This window comes from Vombatus ursinus, unplaced genomic scaffold (genome assembly GCF_900497805.2).
Source record: "Vombatus ursinus unplaced genomic scaffold, bare-nosed wombat genome assembly UNPS02014793.1, whole genome shotgun sequence".
Classification (NCBI taxonomy): domain Eukaryota; kingdom Metazoa; phylum Chordata; class Mammalia; order Diprotodontia; family Vombatidae; genus Vombatus; species Vombatus ursinus.
The window spans coordinates 1,542,167-1,560,878 of NW_020954571.1; the positions used below are offsets into that span (position 1 = coordinate 1,542,167).

The following is an 18,712-nucleotide window of genomic DNA, read 5'->3' on the forward strand; positions in this document are numbered from 1 at the left end:
TATTTCATCCTGCCTTCTTCCACCTCCATTCATTCATTCAGGCTATCCTGCATGGCTAGAAAGCCCTGACTCCCCATCTCCACCTTTTGAAATCTTTTTCTTCAAGTCTCAGCTGAGTTAAGTTGTCCCATGAAATCTTCTCTGATCACCCCAGCTGAAAATAATCTCCTTCTTATTAAATATTTGTAGGGGTGGGGAACTTGCAGCCTCAAGGTCCTCTAGGATCCTGCAGCCCTTTGACTGAATCCAAACTTCACAAAACAAATCTCAAGGCCACATGCGGCTATCTAAGTCCTCAGGTGGTCACCCTTTGTCAGAGTCCAAAATTTTGGATTACATCAAAGGGCCACACTTGAGAATCTGGAGGGCCACTTGTGACCTCAAGACTGCAGATTCCCCATTCCTGTCTAAGCATTTTTTCTGGATCTTTTCTTTGCAACTATTATGGTCACCTTTATATCATACTTCTTTGTATAGATGTTGAATTCCCACAATTAGACTGGAAACTCTTTGAGGAAAAAAACTGTCATTTTTCATCTTTGTGTTTCTAGTACCTAGCACAGTACCTTGCATTTTGTAAGTACTTAAAATATTTGTTAAATAGACTTGAATTGAATAATCAATTGAGTTGGACTGAATTCCATCCCTCTGTTCAATCTGCCCTTCCCCCATCTGCTTATAACACTTATCTTCCAGCTCAGGATTGAAGGGATTAGACTGCCCTTGATCGCCAAGAAGCCACAGACGAGCAAGGTGGGGGGCTGGGGAAAGGAGGATCATTGAGCTACCTCCATCTGTCTTCTCAGCCTAAGGAAGGAGGTAGCCCAGAGTTGTCCGGAATCAGCCTAGAGATGGGGCAGCGGCCACCCTAGCTGTATTGGACCATTCTAAGCTTTCCAAGAGGAATAATCGAAAGCCCCAAACTGTAGAAGGCCCAGGCTCAATGTAGGATAGGGCATTGCTTAGTACCAATCACTCCACCATTGCTTCTGAGAGCACCATACTCAAAAGAAATTAGAAACTTTTTCTGCACCTACGATTGAAGCATCTTACTGAACAAAGGGTTGTAGCAAGGGACACTCATGGATGCCAATAGAAAGCTGAATGGTGAGGAAATTTTCTCCCCTGTGGACCAATGAAGTCCATCACCAACCCCTAGAGGAAAAAGCTCCTGCTGCCACCATCATCCCAGGAGAGATGCCGACGACTGCCGTAGAAGGCCAACCATCCGCCCTAAGCTTGGCAGAAAGGGCTGTGTGCAAGGTGGTGTATGGTGCCCCACGGCCCCGGCCCCTCTTGCTTCCTGTGGGCCTGGAACTCTGGCTTTATGTGCAGAAGATGCGAAGTGTACAGAAAAGAAGGTACCAGGTACCCCCTGGGAGGGAAAAACTGAGGGAGAGCTTGCACACTAGATGGAAGTCCATGTCTTAGGCTTAGGGGGAGGTCAGAGACTCGGATGACTAAGGTGGGTTTGGGAGATGGAAGGAAAATAGGCCAACTGGTTTGAAAGGGAGTGATTTGGACTTACCAGGGTAACTAAGGTGGAGTGTCTACCCTGAGGTAATGGGGGTGGGGGTGGAAGGGATGCAGCAGTGTTTGTATTGGGCAGGCTGCCCTATGGTTGGTCTCCTGGGAACTAGCCTGGCTGGTTTGGGGAAGTCATGCCCCCCTGCAATTTTCCCTTGGCACTTGGAATCAGGTTAGGATTCCCTTTCCCCTGGCTTAGGTTCTACCTGACTTGTGCCCTACAGGTGGTTACTGGTTTAGTTACAGGTGGTGCTGGTTTAAGTATGCCCAGTCCCTATACCTTCAGAACACCACAGTTTGAAAAAAAAAAATCTGTGCCTATGTAATTGAGTTTTTTGGACCCAACTCTAATTCCAGTATTCAGATCTGTTGGAAACTTATTATCTCGCTCAGCAGCCCTCAGTTGCCTGAGTCTTGTCCTCTGCATGTAGAAATACAACTTAAAAAAAAACCAAACAAACCAAGATTCTTATCCCTGCTTCTGCATTCTGCTGGAAGAATAATAGTAAATAGGCAAGTCAGACAGTCAACAAAGATGCAGCTCATTCAAGGACAAATTTTAATTAAAAAGCACTGTGAATGGCATGGGTTCACCTTGGGTAGCAGGGGACTAATATGCCATCTGACTGGTTGCCATGGTAACCCCCTAGGGCCACCCTTCTCTACTGTCTGAGGCCCTCACTGTTTCCCTTTCTTACTAGCAAATTATAGAGGGAGGTAACCGAAGATGAGCACAATTGGTGAAGAATCCATTGTCGGAGAACTGGAGGCCTTGGAATAAGAACAGCTTAGCCCAATCCGGGGTTTTGATTTACTATTTATTTTGAACCTACAAAGTGCAAAAAACGTACAGTATGTATCCAAGACCAGGTCCCTAAGTCTCCTGCACTATCTGCTATTGTTTTTGTCCTATCTCAGGACAACCTGAGTTCTGCAGATCATAACTGGAGAGTCAGTCAAGCCAAGACATCCTGAAAATGGTTTGCAGAGTCTAACACCACTGTTTCTACCATGTTAGGGCACAAGTCAACTGTTTCTAAGAGGAGGAAACAGGGAGAGCAATGTGGCACATGGGGAGAAGCAGCAGCCAAAGTTAACACATTCCTAAGCCAGCATTTCTTCAAGTGGAGAGTGAAGACAGTAGGATCATGGCTCTAGATCTTGAAGAGACCTTTAGAGGGCAGCTAGTCCAATCTTCTTATTTTACAGGTGTGGAAACTGAGGTTACATAACTTACCTAAGGTCATATAGGTAGAAATCAAGATTTAAACCCACAGCATTTTCTGATGGACCAAGGAAATGACAAAAGGCTGGAGGAGGTCAAAGAAATCTGAGTTATAGAGCCAACCAATCCTCTTACTTGTCTTGGTATTCCTCCTCCCCAAGTTGTGATCAGTAGATTTCTTATCTTGCCTGTCCTAGTACAACAGGAGTGTGCTCTATTTACCTGTCTCTGCCTATTTCCTTCCACACATGTATTAGGGTGGTCCCTTGGGTGCCTCAAGACAGCCTGAAAGAAATGTAATTTTGCATGAGGGTGGTTGGAGCAGACGTGTTAGTCAAAGGAACTTGATGAGACATTCGCAATTAAAGAAACATGAGGAATACTTCTGGAATTGTTTGCCATCTTTCCTTAATGAAATGAAGGTTTACCATCATTAAAACTTATGTCTCCAGTAGTGGGAGGATGGGCCAGCATTCTCTGCCCCAGAGCACTAATTGGCCATACCTATATGTTAAACAAGTCTAGAGGTGAGTGTCAGTTCCAAGGATGTCCCACCATGGGTATAATGACAGCTAGCAAGGAGACATCCCTCTCCCTCATAGGGATTGTGGGGGAGGAAAACCCCAGGAGAAGGGTGCCACAGAGATGGGACCCTGGGGTGGGACAGTTGTGCCATGTACTACCACAGATAATGATGACAGAACAGGTCAAATGTTTCTTTCTCCTTTTCCTTGGAGGTCTATGTGCAAACCTCCCCTACTCTAGCTTCTTTGATGGTTTATGAAAACAGTTTGCAGAAACATGTAATTATATTCCCCCCTTTCCCTCTCTCTTATTCACTCCTCAAAAGGTTAGCTAGGGCAAGGTCAGTGGTGCACAGCAACTAACAATAGCCTCCAAGTCAAACAGGAATCTAGCCACGTGGAGAAAAAAAGGAGTGTTCTTCATTAGTCTTCCTGTCTTTCTCCTCTTTGTTACTCTGCAGTCACCCCTGACCAGTAGCTCCCTTGGGGACCAGTTACTCTTCCATCTAAGCCAAGTCAGACTATTTTTTTTCTGGAGTCCATGCTAGGCAGTCTTAATCTGTTAAATTCCAGGGCCACTTTCTAGGAGCCTTTTGGCTGTTCTATGGCCTTGTGTTAGTTGCATTCAGAAAACATCTACTTCTCAGAATCTTTGCTACTTCTTTTTTTTTTCCTGGTGTCCACCACACTCTGGGCTTTTGCACCCCGCTGCCCCAGGTGCCACAGGTACCAGGGACATATGCCCTAAGAGCCTGAAAGCAACAGAGATTTGATCTCCTCTTTGCCAGTTAAAAGTTTTCTTGGATTCTGTGGCATCCCAAGCCAATTTACTAGTTGCCTCAAAACAATCCAGCTGAGCAGCACTGCAGAAATAGATTGATTGCATTGGAAACTGGACCTAAACGTGTTTGTGCATGTGGGTGTGAAGAACAGGAGGCTACACACACACACACACGCACGCGCGCGCACACACGCACACATGCACACATGCACACGCACGCACGCACACACACACACACATACACATACACATACTCACACTCACTGAGGTATCCAGTCTTTCAGTGACAAATTCTGTTCTTTGACTGGCCCATCCACTAAACAATTCCATATTCAGGGATGTGACTTTTAGAGGCACATTCAGAGGGCCCATACCCGGGGCAGAGCTTTGCAAAGGTGTCTGAACCTGTGGAGGAGGTCAGGGCAGATGGTAGAAGGGAATGATGAAGGACAGTGGTGTCAAACTCAAGTAGAACTCACATACTGACTTAGAAAGCCACAAATTAACGTTATCTGTGTTGTATTGTATTTTATTTATTTTGTTAAACATTTCTGAGTTACATTTTAATTTGTTTCGGGGCACACTGTTCAAGCCATGAGTTTGATACCTCTGGTGAAGAGCTAGGTTGGTCGTTTTCCTAACCCTGAACGTGAGGAAAGGAAGGCAAGGTAGGAGCCCCTGAAGAACATTCTCCCTCTCTGTCTCTGTTTGTCTCTCTGTGTCTCTATCTCTGTCTCTGTCTCTCATATTCTCTCTCAGTTTGAAGTAGGGCCCTCATTAAAGAGAAATAGAATGTTGACTTTTCCTCTACGCTTCAATGTCCTTTTCTGTAAAATGGGCATGAGCCTCGAGACTGTCTCTAATGTTCCACTTAATATGATCTAATGATCCTTCAGACAAAATCACATTCTGGTAACCCCATCAAGCTCCTCTAGGCTAGAATGAGCTTCATCTGGCCCCCCAGTGTACTTGTCCCTGGGATCTCACAATCAGGGCCAGCCAGGAGCAGGGTGAAAGAGTGGCTTCACTGTCCAGGTGGCTGATGGGACTGTATGTAGCACAGGCGGCCTTTCCAAGAACAATGTCGCAGCTTCCATCTGTACTGAGTCTGGGAACGCCAAAAATCCTGCTTAGCCTGAGCTCTCCTTCTCCCAGGGCAGGCATGTGTTCTGGTGAAGTGATTGTCTCCCACGTGACTGTCATTGCTTCTAATGAGTGCATAAATAATGGGACCAGGCATCAAGTCCCTGGGGCTTCCAGAAATGGATTAGAACTCTGGAGCAGGGATTGGGTGGAATTTTCCCCGGATATTTGGCTTTATCATGCACTAGTCATTCCACCAATTTTCTCCTAAATAGCAAAACGGGAGCGTCTGGTCATTCAGTCATCCCTGGGTGACAAGCCAGCTAAATGTCCCTGCAGCTGGGAGAGGCAGCTTAGTTGCTGATCATCCTGTTGTCCCTCTGTTGACATCGGGTCCAGCAAGTTAGGGCCAGTGGAATGAAGTCTCAGGGCACAGCTTCACAGGTGACAAAGAACACAGCTCTCCAAGAGGAAGGCCTGGAAAGTACGGTGGTAGTGGAAGGCCTCTGTCCCCTGGAGTTTAGCCCGAGACAGAATGAGTTCACTGAGTGAATGAGAAGGAAAGACAGATAAGGCCAAGGTCTGTGGGTTCTTTACAAGGAAAAAGGAGATTCAACTGAGGCTTGATACAGAGCACTGTGCTGAATTCAAGCTCAGTGAACCTTTATTAAATACCAACTCCATGCAAAGCACTGTTCAGGCTGCCAAAAACACAAAACTTCCATTACAAGAATGCAGCTGCATGCAACTCTATACTTGCCTGTCCTGGAGGCTCTTTTGCAAGAGAGACATCATAGTGTAGTGAATAATGAGCTAACCTCAGAGTTAGGAAGACGTGGGTTCAAATCCTGTCTCTGACGTAAACTGGCTGTAATTGTGGGCAAATCACTTAACGTTAGCATCTTAACATTAGTATCCTCATACAACTCAAGGCCATAAGTTATCAGGGTTACCAGGATAAAAGAAGTTCATTATATCAATGGAATCATGAGTCCTATCCAGAAAAAATAAAAGAATAAGAGGTAGCATTTTGTGTGTGTCATCTTTTTTCAACCCCCATGCCTCTGCTCTCCCTGGGGCCATACTGAGCTAAGTGGTACAGTGGATAGAATGCTGGGACTTTAGTCAGGAAGCCCTGAGGTCAAATCCAGCTTCACACATTTACTAGCTTTATGACCTTGAGCAAATCATTTAACCTCTGTTTGCCTCAGTTTCCACAAATGTTAAAATGAGATAACAATAGCACCCACATCCCAGGGTTATTGTAAAGATAAAGTGAGATAATAATTATAAAGCACTTAGGACAGTACCTAACACATAGAAGTTAATAAATATTTAATTTATTAATTTAAATTAAATAATAATTAAATGTTTTAAGTGCTTAATAAATACTTTTTCCATTCCTTCTCTGGTGGCCCTACCTTGCCCAACCATAACTGCCCAAGGAAGCCAGGAAAGTTTCTGTGCTTGGAAACATGACTTCATTCTGCAGCCTGCTGGGAGTTACTGGCAATGAGGAGTCAATGGATTCCACCCCCCACCTCCTGTTTGTATCTAGCTGCTGTTGTACATGATTGGGTTGGGGAGGAGGACATCAGTATGCACTAGCTCTCAAGGTAAATGGGGATGGGGAATCATAGACTTATTGCCTGAACCTCCCAAAGCTAGAATGAGAGTGTTCCCCTTGGCCCTTGGGGGAGCTACTTTTAGAATCAGTCCATGGTTGACCTACATCACACGTAAACAAACAACCATTTGGAATGCTTTTCCCCAGAGGTAAAACACAATGAGAGTACAGATAGGTCCCCAGCAGGTCTGGGTAAATCCCTTGGAGAAAGGGATCAACAGCAGGTCACTGAAGGACGCTGAGAGTCCTTGAGGCGAGGCAGCATCAGGGAGGCCTCCCCCCAAAACAGGCCCTTAGTACCTAACATTATAGATGTAGAGCTAGAAGAGGCTTTAAAGGTCACATAGGTCATTGATGGACTATGCATTTGGAGCTGGAATAAACCACAGAGACCATCTAGCCCACCCTCCTCATATTGTAAAGAAGGAGATTTAGTTCCATTGAAGGATGTGATTCGCCAGTGGGCATATAGGTAATCAGAAGCAGTCAGTGAATCAATAAACAGGCATTATTAAACACGTGTTCCATATTCTAAGCAATATGGATACAAAGAAAGGCACATATATGGGCCGTGCTATCAAGGAGTTCATATTCAGATGAAGGAAGAATAGAAGATAATGCCAAGGCTACAAAGTTGAGATACTAGAAAGATTGTGGTTATTGTTTGTCCTTTGTTCTCGAAGAGGGCCATGGCATCAGGGAGGTGATGCTATGACATGCAAGTGAATTGGATTTAAGTGAGGGAGGGCTATGCAAAGTCACCAGCCTCATTCTTTCCTCCAGAGCCTTCTGGGTTCAGTGGCAAGATATGAGGACGACTGGAGATGGCCCTGGATGCAGTGGCAGACCTTGGCCTTTTTAAGCTAAGGTCTTTCCCAGGTCTCTTTACCTATCACTTGGGTGCCTTTGATAGAAATAGGAAAGTTTGTATGCCCAGAGGGCTATAAAAATGTGCATACCCTTTGACCCAGCAGTAGCATTTCTAGGGCTGTATCCCAAAGAGATCATACAAATGGGAAAAGGACCCACATCTACAAAAATATTGATAGCAGCTCTTTCTGTGGAGACAAAAAATTGGAAATTGAGGGGATGCCCATCAACTGGGGAATGGCTGAACAAGTTGTGGTATATGAATGTAATGGAATACTATTGTGCTGTAAGAAATGATGAGCTGGCAGACTTCAGAAAAACCTGGAAAGACTTGTATGGTCTGATGCTAAGTGAAGTGAGCAGAACCAGGAATACATTGTACACAGTAACAGCCACGTTGTGCAATGACTAACTTTGATAGACTTAGGTCTTCTCAGCAATGCAAGGATCTAAGACAACTCCAAAAGTCTCATGATAGAAAATGCTATCCACATCCAGAGAAAGAACTATGGAATTTGAATGCAGATCAAAGCATACTATTTGCTTTTTTTTTCTTCTCTTTTGTTTTGTTTCCTCTTTCTTGTAGTTCCTCCTATTGGTTCTAATTTTTCCTTACAACTTGACTAATGTGAAAATAAAAAAAAAAATAGGGAAGTTTGATAATGGGTTTAGTTTTAGACATAATGTGTTTAAGATGTTTCTGGCTCATCAAGTTTGAAATCTCCAATAGGCAGTTGGTGTTTGTGTTGGTTCGGTCATTCACTCTTGTCCAACTCTTCATAATGCCAGGACCATAGCACGCCAGGCCCTTCAATCCTCCACTATCTCCACAAGTCTGTCCAAGCTCATGTCCATTACTTCCATGACACTATCCAACTCTTCCTCTGCTATCCTCTTTTCCTTTTGCTTCGATATTTCCCAACATTAAGGTCCTTTCCAACAAATCCAGTCTTCTCATTATGTGGCCAAAGTATTTAAATTTCAGCTTTAGTGTTTGACCTTCCAATGAAGAATTTGAATTAATTTCTTTAAGTATTGAATGATTTGATGTCCCTGCTGCCCAAGAGACTCTCAGAAGTCTCCAGCACCACAATATGAAAGTGTTGATTCTATAGTGCTCAATTTTCCTATAGTCCCATTCTCACAGCGATACATTGCTACTGGAAAAATAATCATAGCTTTGGCTATATGGACCTTTGTCAGAAAAGTGATGGCTGGTTTTTTTTTGTTTGTTTGTTTTTGGTGAGGCAATTGGGGTTAAGTGATTTGCCTAGGGTCACACAGCTAGTGAGTATTATGTGTCTGAGGCCGGATTTGAACTCAATTCCTCCTAACCCCAGGGACGTGCTCTATCCGCTGTGCCACCTAGCTGCCCCAATGTCTGCTTTTTAATATGCTATACAGATTTGCCATACCTTTCGTTCTAAGGAGCAAAGGTCTTTTAATTTCATGACTGCAGTCCCTGTCCACAATGATCTTTGAGCCCAAGAATATAAAATCTGACACAGCTTCCATTTCTTCTCCCTCTATTCTCCAGGAAGTGATAGGACCAGTTGCCAACATCTGGTTCCCAACTAAAGCTCAGGGGAGATACTGGGAGTGAATATGTAGAGCTGGAAGTTATTTGCATAGAGATGGTAGTTAAACCCAGGGGAACTGATGAGATTACTGAGAGAGTATATAAAGAAAGGAAGAAGGCTCAGGACAGAATCTTGAGTAGCACCCACAGTTAGAAGGTGGGAGTAGATGATGAGCCAGCAAAAGGGACATTGAGAAAGCACATTGAGATAGGCAGGCAGTGAGCCAGTAGAGAGTAGTGTCACAAAAACCAAGAGAAGAGAGTATCTGAGAAGAGACGGGTGTTCACTAACATTAAATGTAGCCTAGAAATTGAAAAGGATTACGACTAAAATAAAACCATTAGATTCGACAAATTAGAGCTCATTAGTAACTTTGGAGAGAGCAATTTCAATTAGAGGGATTGGGTCAGAAGCCAGATTGTAAAAGATTGAGAAATTAGTGGAAGGAGAGAAAGTGGAGGCAGACAGTATAGATAGCTTTTTCAAGGAGATTGATAAGGAAAGGGAGGAGTGATATAACATGTTAGCCGCATGTAGTGAAGGTTTTTTGTTTTATTTTATTTTGTTTTTAAGACTGGTGGAAACTTAGGCATGTTTGAAGGTGTAGTAAGGAAGAAACCGGTTGAAAGGGAGTGGTGGAAGATTTGAGAAATGGGGCTGATTGGGGCTGGAATCTGCTGAAGACTAACTAAAGGGGATGGGGATCAAGTGCACATGTAGAGTGGTTGGCTTTGGCAAGGAGAAGGTTAGGAGAAAGGAAAAGAGTGGGAACTGATGTCAGCGGGATTTGAGATGAAGAAAATGGGAGACAACAGAGCTCATGTCATATGGTCTCAATTTCTTCAGTAAAGTAAGAGGCCACATCTTCAACTAAGAGAGCTGGGGGAGAAGGTGGTGTGGAGAGCTGAGAGAGAGAGAGAGAGAGAGAGAGAGAGAGAGAGAGAGAGAGTGAGAGAGATGGCTGGCAAAGAAAATGGGCTTTGAAATCAGTCATGAAGGAAACCAGGGAAACCAAAAAGCAGAATTGAGGAGGGAGATCCTTCCAGGTATGGGAAATGGCCACTGCAAAGATGCAGGTCTGGGAGATGGACCAACTTGTGTGAGAAACTGCAGGTAGGCGAGTATGGCTTATAGGCTAGTATGGATTGTAAAATATGTGGTGGGAGTAAAAGTATAAAAAGGCTGAAAAGGTAAGAAGGATCCAGGTTGTTGAAGAGCTTTAAATGCCAAACACTGGATTTTTATATCTGACGCTGGAGGTAACAGACAGCCAGTAGAATTTATTGAGTACCAGAAACCAGATCCTGGGCCAAAAGGATTGTTACCCTAATCCCATAGGGGCCATTGCTGCTGGGTTGATGTTTCAGTCCCTGGGGAACTCTATGCCCAGTCTCTGAGTAGTTGGCCAGGTCTCTATGCCAAAACCCTATTTATGTAATCCCCGCTACAGCTTTCCTCAGTTTCCTTTTCCTTGGTTTCCCCAGGATGGAGGCCTCCTGCCTAGAACTGGCCCTGGAAGGTGAGAGGCTCTGTAAAGCTGGAGATTTCAAAGCTGGGGCTGCCTTCTTCGAAGCTGCTGTCCAGGTGGGGACTGAGGATCTGAAGACACTGAGTGCCATCTACAGCCAGCTGGGGAATGCCTACTTCTACTTGAAAGAGTACTCAAAGGCTCTTGAGTATCACAAACATGATCTCACCCTGGCCAGGTAAAACAGGGAACCCCACGTGGGTTTGTGATTGTATAAGTGGGATTTGTGTCACTGTGCAAATGTGAGATAATGTGATTATGTGTGTATATGGAGCTAGGCATGTGAGATTGAGTGACCCAGTATATGTGGCTGAGTATGTTTATTGTGGGAGGTGGGCAAAGGAAGTTAACTCTTAGTGCAACATCAAAAGAGGATGGATTAAATTTTTCTTCTTTAACCAGTAATCAGAGTTTTGCTTGGACTGGTAGGCATGCTTCCTTCCCCACCAGAGCATGCCTATAGACTAGCAACTACTACCTCTTACCCACTGGCTACAATTTCTTAAGGTCTCATGACCATCACAGTTCTCTCTAAGATCTGGCCTACTCACCAAGGACATGTGCCCTACCCCCAAGATGCCACCTAGCCTGGGAATCCATTCTTCTTCTCCATCCCCTCCATCCCCTTCAAATACCTTGACTTTTCAGTACCTCAAAACTCCAAATTCTAGGGCAGCTAGGTGCCACAGTGGACAGAGCATTGGCCCTGGAGTGAGGAGGACCTGAATTCAAATCTGGCCTCAGATACTTACTAGTTTGCCCCTGTATGCCCCTGGGCTGGTCACTTAACCCTAATTACCTGTCTCTCACACACACAAGTCCAATTTCTATGATTTATTTTTGCAAGTCACTGGAATACAGCAGTGGTTGGTCATGAAACCACAGACCCCCACCCCCCACCCCTGACTCATCACCCCAAATGTATTTTCATTTAATAGCTCTGACCCATCTTACCCCTTTATAATATGCCAGGGCAGATTCTGACAGTAACAGACATCATTATTACATGTGCTTCCTCTTCTTTCTGCTTCCCTGACTTGGACCCTCAACACCCCATGCTTCTTTTGGGATGCTCCATGTTAATAGATCTGCATTATTTTCCCCCAAATTTTATTGTTTATTTATTTTTAATACTACTTTTTTAATGCAAATTAAAACAACTCTGAAATACCACCTCACACCAATCAGATTGGCTAATATGACAAAAAGGAAAAATGATAAATGTTGGAGAGGATATGGGAAAATTGGGACACTAATGCATTGTTGGTAGAGTTGTGAACTGATCCAGCCATTCTGGAGAGCAATTTGGAACTATGCCAAAAGGACTCTAAAACTGTGTATACCCTTTGATCCAGCAATACTACTACTAGGTCTGTATCCCAAAAAGATTATATTAAAGGGAAAAGGACTTACATGTGCAATAATATTTATAGAAGCCCTATTTGTGGTGGCAAAAGGTTGAAAATTGAGGGGATGCTCATCAATTGGGGAATGACTGAACAAACTGTGGTATATAAATGTAATGGAATACTGTTGTGCAATAAGAAATGAACAGGGAGATTTCAGAAAAACCCAGAAAGACTTGTGCAAACTGATACAAAGTGAAATGAGCAGAACCAGGAAAATGTTGTACACATTATCAGCAATATTGTGTGATGATCAACTCAGTTACTCAGTTCTTCTTAGCAACACACTGATCCAAAACAAGTACAAAGGACTTATAAAGGAAAATGCTATCTATATCCAGACAAAGAACTGATGGACTCTGGATGCAGATCACAGCATATTTTTTCACTTACTTTATTCTTTCTGGTGTTTTTTTTTTCCTTTTGGTCTGTTTCTTCTTCCACAACTGTGATGAATATGAACATATGTTTTACGTGATGGCACATGTATAAACTATATCAAACTGCCTACCATTTTCAAAGAGGGGAGAGGAGGGAGAGAGGAATAAAAATTTGTAACTCAAAATCTTGTAAAATAGATCCAGGAGAGAGAATTAAATAGATCCAGGAGAGAGAATTTAAAAATTATTGGACTATCTAAAAGCCATGATCAAAAAAAGAGCCTGGACATCATCTTTCAAGAAATTATCAAGGAAAACTGCCCTGATATTTTAGAACCAGAGGGCAAAGTAGAAATTGAAAGAATCCATCGATGTCCTCCTGAAAGAGATCCCCAAAGGAAAACTCCTAGGAATATTGTAGCCAAATTGCAGAGTTCCCAGGTCAAGGAAAAAATATTACAAGCAGTTAGAAAGAAACAATTTAAGTATTGTGGAAACACAATCAGGGTAACACAAGATTTAGCAGTTTCCACATTAAGGGACTGCAGGGCATGGAATATAATATTCCAGAGGGCAAAGGAGATGGGACTACAACCAAGAATGACCTGCCCAGCAAAACTGAGTATAATCCTTCAGGGGAAAAAATGGTCATTCAGTGAAACAGAGGACTTTCAAGCATTCTTGATGAAAAGACCAGAGCTGAATAGAAAATTTGACTTTCAAGTACAAGACTCAAGTGGAACATGAAGAAGTAAACAGGAAAGAGAAATCATAAGAGACTTACTAAGGTTGAACTGTTCACATTCCTGCATGGAAAGATGATATTTGTTAACTCATGAGACCTTTGTCAGTATTAGGGTAGTTGGAGGGAAAGCATTATATGTATGTATATAGATAGATAGATAGAGGGCACAGGGTGAGTTGAAGATGAAGGGGTCATATCTGGAGAATAAAATTAAGGGGTGAGAGAGGATTATACTAGGAGAAAGAGAAAGGGAGAGGTAGAATGGGGTAAATTATCTCACAAAAAAAAAACAACAGAAAAGAAAAGGCTCTTACAGTGGAGGGGAAACGGGGGAAGGTGAGAGGGAATGAGTGAATCTTATTCTCATAGGATTTGACTTAAGGAGGGAATAACATACACACTCAGTTGGGTATGGAAATCTGTCTTACCCTACAGGAAAATAGTGGGGGAGAGGGGACAAGAGAGTAGGGGGATGATAGAGAGGAGGACAGATTGGGAAAGGGGGTAATCAGAAGCAAATACTTCTGAGGAGGGACAGGGTCAAAAGAAAGAATAGAATAAATGGGGGGGGCAGAATGGGATTAAGGGAAATAGAGTTAGTTTTTCACAGCATGTCTACTGTGGAAGTGTTTTGCATAACTGCACATGTATAACCTATATTGAGTTGCTTGCCTTTTCAATGAGGTTGGGTGGGGAGGGAGGAAGGGAGAAAATTTGGAACCCAAAGTTTTAAAAACACATGTTTAAAAAATTGTTTTCACATGCAACTAGGAAATAAGAAATACAGGAAATGGGGTACAGAAATCTATCCTGCCCTCCAGGAAAATAGAAGGGGAAGGGGATAAGAGAAGGCGGGGGGAGAGATAGAAGGGAAGGCCAACTAGGGGAAGGGGTATTCAGAATGCATGCCATCTTGGGGTCGGGGGAGGGGTGAGATGGGGTGAAAATTTGGAACTCAAAATCTTGTGGAAGTAAATGTTGAAAGCTGAAAATAAATAAATTTATTAATAAAAAAATAATACAAAAAAAACAAAAAAAGAAAAAATCTTGTAAAAAATAATGCTAAAAATTTTCTTGATGTGTAATTGGGAAAAATACTATTTAAAACAAAATAAATAAATTTTTAAAAAGCATTATTTTTTTTAAATTTTGAGTTCCAAATTCTCTCCTTCCCTTCAGCCCCTCCCCCACCCTTTGAGAAGACAAGTAATATATCAGTTATACATATGAAATCATGCAAAATATATTTTGATATTTTGCATAAATGTTGCCAAAAAAGCAAGAAAAGTAAAGAAAGTGAAAATATTATACTATAATTTGCACTCAGAGTTCATCAGCTCTTTCTGGAGTCCTTCAGAAATGTCTTAGATCATTGTCTTGATCAGAGCTAAATCTTTCACAATTATTACAATATTGCTACTACTGTGCACAATGATCTCCTGGTCTGTTCACTTCACTTTGCATCAATTCATATAGGTCTTCCCAGGTTTTTTTGAGACCATCCTCCTCATTTCTTGTAGCACAACATTATTCCATCACAATCATATACTATAATTTGTTCAGCCATTCCCCAATTAATGGGCATCCCTTCAATTTCCAATTCTTTGTTATAAAAAAGAGCTGCTATGAATATTTTTTACATATAGGTCCTTTTCCTTTTTTTAATCTCTTTGTGATACAGACCTAGTAGTGGTATTGCTGGGTCAAAGGGTATGCACAATTTTATAGCCCTTTGGTCATAGTTCCAAATTGTTTTCCAGAATAGTTGGACCAGTTCATAACTCCACCAACAATGCATCAATGTCCCTATTTTTCCACATTCCCCTCATTTGTCATTTTCCTTTTCTGTCATGTTAGCAGATCAGCAATCATTGACAACAGGGTCATACTTTCTTCCTTTCAGATCCTTGCAAAACCTGCCTCCAAAATATATATAAAGTAGTACTTTGAATTTACTTCTCTGTCTATATATTATATCCCACCCCCCAACAGAATGTAAGCTTCTTGAAGGGAAGTGCTGTTCATTTTCTAGCTTTGTATACCCAGCACTTATCACAGTGCCTAGCACATAGTATGTGTTTAATAAATGCCCTTTTCATTCATTCATTTACTTACTTAGTAAATACTCATTGAGTTGAACTGAACCCTAGGCCTCTTTGTGTCTAACAAAGGAAATAAGCATTTATAAAGTGCCTACTATGTGCCAGGCACTATGCTAAAGCACTTTACAAATACTTTCTCATTTGATCTTCACAACAACCCTGGAAGATAGGTGGTGTTATTATCCTTATTTTTACAGTTGAGGAAACTGAGGCAATCAGGTTATGTAACTTGCCCAGGGTCCTACAGCTTGTAAGTGTTTGAGGTTGGAAATGTTGAGAGAGGACAAGAGTAACATCTTTTAAATCATAGAAGGTATGGAGAAGGAGAAAGGGGATTTGTTAGGACTAGGTATCCCTCTTAGAGGTTCCCTAAAGAGGTAGCTTGGGGATGAGTTGGCTCATCCAGCAAGGATTTGTGAAACTTGTTTCCCTAGAGGTTGGAGATGCCAGTTGCCTTAAAAGGCTTCAGGTGGGAGCTCTGGTTGGCAGCAGCTTCCTGATTTAGATAAATGGTGTTTATACGTTATTTTATATCTTACCTTGCCAACAAGCATGAATCTTCTTGTAGAAACAGCATTATGCTCCCTGGTGGGGATTCCCCTGTCCTATGTTCAGTCTTTGGTTGGCTAAACCTGGGAGTATCAAAATCTGCTAAAGCCTAAATTCTTTGCACAGACAAACCAGGCTGTGTCTGAGCTGTGTTCTCAAGGAATTCAGACACTGACCACCAGAATTACAGGCTTCTAGTTGTTCTGATAGGCATAGGGTGAGTTCAAGGAGGTCAAGAAAGTGGTTCTTTTTAGGACCAAAGTCAAAGTTTCTATTTCAGGCTGGCTAAGGGGTTGAGCTACTGTGCTGAGGGCCTGGGGGGGGGAGGGGAGAAGGTCATCTGAGCCTAAAGGCCCCAACTTCTGCTCTAGATCCTTCCAGCTGAGCTAATCTACTGTTTTCCTACCTCCATTCCCCCAGAACTATTGGGGACCGCATTGGGGAAGCTAAGGCCAGTGGTAACTTGGGCAACACCCTCAAAATCTTGGGCCGTTTTGAGGAAGCTATCGTCTGCTGCCAGAGACACCTGGATATTTCCCAGGAGCAGGGTGACAAGGTAAGAGCCCAAAGACATACATTCCTCAGGAAGACAGAACTTTTCTAGCAGCTCTCCATATCCAGCTCTCTCTTCCCACCCCCATCTCCCTAGACCACCCCCCCTTCCAAGGTGACTACTTCCGGCTTTCCTAATCCAGTCTATGTTCACACCAATTGAGGGGTGACATTTCATTCACAAATTCAGGGGCCTTGTTTTGTTCAATGCCCAATTGTCTATAGATACATAGATAGAAATAATCAAAAAATTTGAATAATTTTTTAAAAATCCTTTTTGACTCAAGAATATAGCCACATACAGGCTCGACATTTGAATATGGATGTGTCAGACACTCAGATTTCACAAACTTTCAGCCTTAAAGAATGAAGGCATATTGTGAATCAGTCCCCAGCTTCCTCATTCTGTCTACTTCACTGCCCTCTACTACCCAGTCCATTCAAAGGACTGACAGCAAGCATCACTTCAGTTCCACCAAGATTTACTAAGCTCCTAATATGTGTCAGGCACTATGGATACCAAGACAAAAAGGAAACAGTCCCTATCCTCAAGGAGTTTATATTCTACTAAGGGGAAGCAACTCATGCCTAAATAAAGAAGCAGTGATGTAGGCAGAATTTCCTACTTTCTCTTTCAGTTTCCTTGGGGTCCTATATCCCCTTCTCTGGAATCAGGGGAAATTTGGTTTCAAAGGCTTTACTCTCAGCTGCTGCTGGACTAGATAAAAGAGTGAATAGAGATGACCAGCCCAGGACATAAGCAAAATGGGGCAATAAAGATAACGCTAACATAAAAGCCCAACTTGCTGTCATGTGTATAATCAATACTAGACTGTGCTAAATTAATCTGGTACAAAATTCTAGGTCAGACCACAAGTATCTCATTCTTTATAATTTATTAGACTTAAATATATAGTCTACCCTATTAAAAACGCATTTTTGTGAGGAGCTCAAAGTATGAAGTAGTTAGTTCTTTCCTTGCAGGAAGGTGTTTTTTCCTAAATGGTTTCTACCTCTACAGGTGGGGGAAGCAAGGGCCCTATACAACATCGGCAATGTGTATCATGCCAAGGGGAAGCAGCTGTCCTGGAACTCTGCCCAGGACCCTGGCCACCTGCCCCTGGATGTCAGGGAGACACTGCAGAAAGCTTCAGAATTCTATGAGTGAGTAGCCACTGGGGATGCACCTCATCAGCTCCAGCCAAAACATAGCTACCTTTCTCCCCTCTTAAGTCTCCTTCCTTTTGGGCTCACGCTTTTCTATGGGAGGTCACTTGGGAGCTGGGGCAATAAGAAAACCTCACATCTTCGGAGGGGAGGCTAGGCCACTGGCTTTCAACACTATGAGCAGGAATGATTACTCAGATTGATTCTTGGGATCCCACAGGCGGAACCTGTCTCTGGTGAAGGAGCTGGGAGACCGGGCTGCCCAGGGCCGGGCCTATGGGAACCTCGGCAACACCCAGTACCTCCTAGGAAATTTCAGTGAAGCCATCACCTTCCATAAGGAGGTAAGTGATTATCCTTGGGGCCTGTCTCCCTCCTTCTGGGGTAAAGGGTGTCTCTCCTGAAGCATGTAATTGCTTAAGAAGCAACCTCGTCTTTTTACGGAGGAAAAAACTGAGGGCTTGAAGGAAGAGATTTATATGGTAACAGCCAGTTAAAGAGCAGCAGGATAGAGTGGAGTTAGGAAGACTCCTCATCTTCCTGAGTTCAAATCTGCCCTCAGACACTCACTAGCTGTGTGATCTAAGCAAGTCACCTAGCCCTGTTTGTCTCAGTTATTGCATCTGTAAAATGAGCTGGAGGAGGATATGGCAAATCACCATAGTATCTTTGCCCAAAAAACCCCAGATGGGGTCACAGAGTCAGACTTGACTGAAAAAACAACTGAACAATACAGCCAATTAGTGATAAAGTCAGGACTAGATTCCAGGTCTCTAGACTCCCAATGTAGTAGTGTTTTTTGACAAGTACCAATACCCTCTCCCACTCTACACCCTGCCCCCCCCCACACACACACGCAATCCCTCCAGATTGTGCTGTATGGGGCTTAGTCTCCAAAGAGGAACAAAGAGCTAAATAAGACATGAAGATCCAGTTTTCTTACACATAATGGATATGATTTGAACGTGTTGAGTCAGGAGATGTCTGTGGAACATCTAATTCAAAATATCCAATAAGCAATTTGTGTTGTGGGACTGGAGTTTAAAAGAGAGACTGGGACTAGATA

General features: G+C 42.9%; 1 protein-coding gene across 2 annotated transcripts in view; it reads left to right on the forward strand.

Annotated features, from left to right (window-relative positions):
* GPSM1 (G protein signaling modulator 1) overlaps nucleotides 1–18,712 on the forward strand; it is a 142,610-nt gene that overhangs the window by 45,842 nt on the left and 78,056 nt on the right. For both annotated transcript variants that reach the window (XM_027869690.1, XM_027869689.1), the window contains exons 2-5: nucleotides 10,702–10,923; nucleotides 16,348–16,483; nucleotides 17,501–17,643; nucleotides 17,867–17,990. In XM_027869690.1, coding sequence (XP_027725491.1) covers nucleotides 10,702–10,923; nucleotides 16,348–16,483; nucleotides 17,501–17,643; nucleotides 17,867–17,990 — 625 coding nt within the window. The remainder of the gene's footprint in view (nucleotides 1–10,701; nucleotides 10,924–16,347; nucleotides 16,484–17,500; nucleotides 17,644–17,866; nucleotides 17,991–18,712) is intronic.